We start from the raw sequence: 5,616 nt of genomic DNA, 5'->3' as shown, positions 1-5,616 counted from the left end.
ACAGGGACTAAATTTGGAGTGACTTGACCAGGTCATTCTCTTTAGTCCTGCAGTCAGTCCTATTGAACCGTCTTATGGTGAGCGGGCAGGCGATACGGACTGCTAGCAGTCGTACTGTACCATCTTCTGCCGAGCAGCCATGAGATGTGGATGGCATGCAGTCCTTCTGCACCGTCTGCTGCCAGCCAAAGATGTAAAAGATAGATGGAGTGGATCAAAACAAGAAATAGACCAGATTTGTTTTGTACTCATTTGCTTCCCCCCCTCCCCTGTCTAGGGGACTCATTCTTCTAGGTCACACTGCAGTCACTCACAGAGAAGGTGCAGCGAGGTAAATCTAGCCATGTATCAATCAGAGGCCAGGCTAACCTTCTTGTTCCAATAAGAACGATAACTTAGGTGCACCATTTCTTATTGGAACCCTCCGTGAAGTTCTGCCTGAAATACTCCTTGATGTAAAGACACCCCCTTTGTTGATTTTAGCTCCCTGAAGCCAACCCTGTAAGCCGTGTCCTCAGTCGCCCCTCCCGGCGTCAGAGCAACGGCAAACAATCGGGCATCTGAGAGTGCTGTCCAGAGCAGTCAAAATGGAGCACTCTGATGGGGCTAAAACATTGTCGCGGGTGGTTCTGGGTACGTATCGTCAGGCCCCCGTTCCCTCCCTCCCGCCGTGAAAGCAAGGGCAGACAATCGTTTCGCGCCTTTTTTCCTGAGTTACCTGTGCAGACGCCATACCACGGCAAGCATGGAGCCCGCTCAGGTAACCGTCACCCTATGTCTCCTGGGTGCTGGCAGACGCGGTATGGCATTGCTGCACAGTAGCAGCAACCCCTTGCCTTGTGGTAGCAGACGGTGCAATACGACTGGTAGTTGTCCTTGTCGTGTCCGAGGTGCTCCTGGCCACGTCGGCTGGGAGCGCCTGGGCAGACATGGGCACAGGGACTAAATTTGGAGTGACTTGACCAGGTCATTCTCTTTAGTCCTGCAGTCAGTCCTATTGAACCGTCTTATGGTGAGCGGGCAGTCGTACTGTACCATCTTCTGCCAGGCAGGCAAGAGATGAGGATTGCTAGTAGTCGTATTGTACCATCTTCTGCCAGGCAGGCAAGAGATGAGGATGGCTAGCAGTCGTACTGTACCATCTTCTGCCGAGCAGCCATGAGATGTGGATGGCATGCAGTACTTCTGCACCGTCTGCTGCCAGCCAAAGATGTAAAAGATAGATGGAGTGGATCAAAACAAGAAATAGACCAGATTTGTTTTGTACTCATTTGCTTCCCCCCCTCCCCTGTCTAGGGGACTCATTCTTCTAGGTCACACTGCAGTCACTCACAGAGAAGGTGCAGCGAGGTAAATCTAGCCATGTATCAATCAGAGGCCAGGCTAACCTCCTTGTTCCAATAAGAACGATAACTTAGGTGCACCATTTCTTATTGGAACCCTCCGTGAAGTCCTGCCTGAAATACTCCTTGATGTACAGACACCCCCTTTGTTGATTTTAGCTCCCTGAAGCCAACCCTGTAAGCCGTGTCGTCAGTCGCCCCTCCCTCCGTCAGAGCAACGGCAGACAATCGTTCCGCGCCTTTTTTCTGTGCGGATGCCATACCAAGGCAAGCATGGAGGCCGCTCAGCTCACTTTGGCAATTAGGAGCACATTAAACACCACACGCATTATCCAGCAGTATATGCAGCACCAGAACCTGGCAAAGCGATACCGGGCGAGGAGGCGACGTCAGCGCGGTCACGTGAGTGATCAGGACATGGACACAGATTTCTCTGAAAGCATGGGCCCTGCCAATGCATGCATCATGGTGCTAATGGGGCAGGTTCATGCTGTGGAACTCCGATTCTGGGCTCGGGAAACAAGCACAGACTGGTGGGACCGCACAGTGTTGCAGGTCTGGGACGATTCCCAGTGGCTGCGAAACTTTCGCATGCGTAAGGGCACTTTCATGGAACTTTGTGACTTGCTTTCCCCTGCCCTGAGGCGCATGAATACCAAGATGAGAGCAGCCCTCACAGTTGAGAAGTGAGTGGCGATAGCCCTGTGGAAGCTTGCAACGCCAGACAGCTACCGGTCAGTTGGGAATCAATTTGGAGTGGGCAAATCTACTGTGGGGGCTGCTGTGATGCAAGTAGCCCACGCAATCAAAGATCTGCTGATATCAAGGGTAGTGACCCTGGGAAATGTGCAGGTCATAGTGGATGGCTTTGCTGCAATGGGATTCCCTAACTGTGGTGGGGCTATAGACGGAACCCATATCCCTATCTTGGCACCGGAGCACCAAGCCGCCGAGTACATAAACCGCAAGGGGTACTTTTCGATAGTGCTGCAAGCTCTGGTGGATCACAAGGGACGTTTCACCAACATCAACGTGGGATGGCCGGGAAAGGTGCATGATGCTCGCATCTTCAGGAACTCTGGTCTGTTTCAAAAGCTGCAGGAAGGGACTTTATTCCCAGACCAGAAAATAACTGTTGGGGATGTTGAAATGCCTATATGTATCCTTGGGGACCCAGCCTACCCCTTAATGCCATGGCTCATGAAGCCGTACACAGGCAGCCTGGACAGTAGTCAGGAGCTGTTCAACTACAGGCTGAGCAAGTGCAGAATGGTGGTAGAATGTGCATTTGGACGTTTAAAGGCGCGCTGGCGCAGTTTACTGACTCGCTTAGACCTCAGCGAAACCAATATTCTTACTGCTTGCTGTGTGCTCCACAATATTTGTGAGAGTAAGGGGGAGACGTTTATGGTGGGGTGGGAGGTTGAGGTAAATCACCTGGCTGCTGGTTACGCGCAGCCAGACACCAGGGTGGTTAGAAGATCACAGGAGGGCGCGGTACGCATCAGAGAAGCTTTGAAAACCAGTTTCATGACTGGCCAGGCTACGGTGTGAAAGTTCTGTTTGTTTCTCCTTGATGAAACCCCCCACCACTTGGTTCACTCTACTTCCCTGTAAGCTAACCACCCGCCCCTCCTCCCTTCAATCACCGCTTGCAGAGGCAATAAAGTCATTGTTGCTTCACATTCATGCATTCTTTATTCATTCATCACACAAATAGGGGGATGACTACCAAGGTAGCCCAGGAGGGGTGGTGGAGGAGGGAAGGAAAATGCCACACAGCACTTTAAGCACAGCACTTTAAAAGTTTACAACTTTAAAATTTATTGAATGACAGCCTTCTTTTTTTTGGGCAATCCTCTGTGGTGGAGTGGCTGGTTGGCCGGAGGCCCCCCCACCGCATTCTTGGGCGTCTGGGTGTGGAGGCTATGGAACTTGGGGAGGAGGGCGGTTGGTTACAGAGGGGCTGCAGTGGCAGTCTGTGCTCCAGCTGCCTTTGCTGCAGCTCAACCATACACTGGATCATACTGGTTTGGTCCTGCAGCAGCCTCAGCATTGAATCCTGCCTCCTCTCATCACGCTGCCGCCACATTTGAGCTTCAGCCCTGTCTTCAGCCTGCCACTTACTCTCTTCAGCCCGCCACTTACTCTCTTCAGCCCGCCACCTCTCCTCCCGGTCATTTTGTGCTTTCCTGCACTCTGACATTATTTGCCTCCACGCATTCGTCTGTGCTCTGTCAGTGTGGGAGGACAGCATGAGCTCGGAGAACATTTCATCGCGAGTGTGTTTTTTTTTCTTTCTAAGCTTCACTAGCCTCTGGGAAGGAGAAGATCCTGTGATCATTGAAACACATGCAGCTGGTGGAGAAAAAAAAAGAGACAGCGGTATTTAAAAAGACACATTTTATAAAACAGTGGCTACACTCTTTCAGGGTAAACCTTGCTGTTAACATTACATACATAGCACATGTGCTTTCGTTACAAGGTCGCATTTTGCCTCCTCCCACCGCGTGACTACCCCCTCAACCTTCCCCCCTCCCTGTGGCTAACAGCGGGGAACATTTCTGTTTAGCCACAGGCAAACAGCCCAGCAGGAATGGGCTCCTCTGAGTGTCCCCTGAAGAAAAGCACTCTATTTCAACCAGGTGACCATGAATTATATCTCACTCTCCTGAGGATAACACAGAGAGATAAAGAACGGATGTTGTTTGAATGCCAGCAAACATACACTGCAATGCTTTGTTCTACAATGATTCCCGAGTACGTGTTACTGGCCTGGAGTGGTAAAGTGTCCTACCATGAAGGACGCAATAAGGCTGCCCTCCCCAGAAACCTTTTGCAAAGGCTTTAGGACTACATCTAGGAGAACCGCAAATGCCAGGGCAAAGTAATCCTTTCACGTGCTTGCTTTTAAACCATGTATAGTATTTTAAAAGGTACACTCACCAGAGGTCCCTTCTCCACCTGCTGGGTCCAGGAGGCAGCCTTGGGTGGGTTCGGGGGGTACTGGCTCCAGGTCTAGGGTGAGAAACAGTTCCTGGCTGTCGGGAAAACCGGTTTCTCCGCTTGCTTGCTGTGAGCTATCTACAACCTCCTCCTCCTCATCATCTTCTTCGTCCCCAAAACCTGCTTCCGTATTGCCTCCTTCTCCATTGAAGGAGTCAAACAACACGGCTGGGGTAGTGGTGGCTGAACCCCCTAAAATGGCATGCAGCTCATCATAGAAGCGGCATGTTTGGGGCTCTGACCCAGAGCGGCTGTTCGCCTCTCTGGTTTTCTGGTAGGCTTGCCTCAGCTCCTTCAGTTTCACGCGGCACTGCTTCGGGTCCCTGTTATGGCCTCTGTCCTTCATGCCCTGGGAGATTTTGACAAAAGTTTTGGCATTTCGAAAACTGGAACGGAGTTCTGATAGCACGGATTCCTCTCCCCAAACAGCGATCAGATCCCGTACCTCCCGTTCGGTCCATGCTGGAGCTCTTTTGCGATTCTGGGACTCCATCATGGTCACCTCTGCTGATGAGCTCTGCATGGTCACCTGCAGCTTGCCACGCTGGCCAAACATGAAATGAGATTCAAAAGTTCGCGGTTCTTTTCCTGTCTACCTGGCCAGTTCATCTGAGTTGAGAGTGCTGTCCAGAGCGGTCATAATGGAGCACTCTGGGATAGCTCCCGGAGGCCAATACCATCGAATTGTGTCCACAGTACCCCAAATTCGAGCCGGCAACGTCGATTTAAGCGCTAATCCACTTGTCAGGGGTGGAGTAAGGAAATCGATTTTAAGAGCCCTTTAAGTCGAAATAAAGGGCTTCATTGTGTGGACGGGTGCAGGTTTACATCGATTTAACGCTGCTAAATTCGACCTAAAGTCCTAGTGTAGACCAGGGCTCAGTCTTTTTTCTGGGGGTAAGGTCTGCAGCACTATCAGAGCTGGGCCATTCAAGTTGGCTGGTAGAAACCACCCCTCTCTGAACATCCTCCCAGCCATTCATTTGGATGGTGATGAACTGAGCCAAAAAAGTCTCCCAGGAGTTTTTGCATGATTTCAGCTGGGGCAGCCTGACTTCTTCCCTCCTGTTTTTTCTGGATCACTAACAGGGTACAAACTGTTTCAGTTATCTAGTCTTACCCAAGACCTCTGGCTGTCCCAATTCCACATCTAGGTGGCTGAATTCCATAGTGCTGTGTGACACTTCTCAAGATTGCTTCTCAGCTGCTTAAGTCCTTGCTGAAGCTCATCTCTGTTACTGAATTCCAAGTTGTCCAGAGCTTTCTT

General features: G+C 51.0%; 1 protein-coding gene across 1 annotated transcript; it reads right to left on the bottom strand.

The window, feature by feature from the left end:
* Nucleotides 1-3,034: 3,034 nt before the first annotated feature.
* LOC142070741 (uncharacterized) lies at nt 3,035-5,202 on the bottom strand. The gene is made up of 2 exons (XM_075124719.1): nt 4,290-5,202; nt 3,035-3,701 (listed from the first exon to the last, which is right to left on the bottom strand). The coding sequence occupies exons 1-2, from the start codon at nt 4,903-4,905 to the stop codon at nt 3,160-3,162; spliced, it is 1,158 nt and encodes a 385-aa protein (XP_074980820.1). The 5' UTR covers nt 4,906-5,202; the 3' UTR covers nt 3,035-3,159.
* Between the last annotated feature and the right edge of the window lie 414 nt (nt 5,203-5,616).

This window comes from Caretta caretta, chromosome 2 (genome assembly GCF_965140235.1).
Source record: "Caretta caretta isolate rCarCar2 chromosome 2, rCarCar1.hap1, whole genome shotgun sequence".
In the NCBI taxonomy this organism is placed as follows: Eukaryota; Metazoa; Chordata; order Testudines; family Cheloniidae; genus Caretta; species Caretta caretta.
This window is presented reverse-complemented; position numbering and strand designations above follow the sequence as displayed.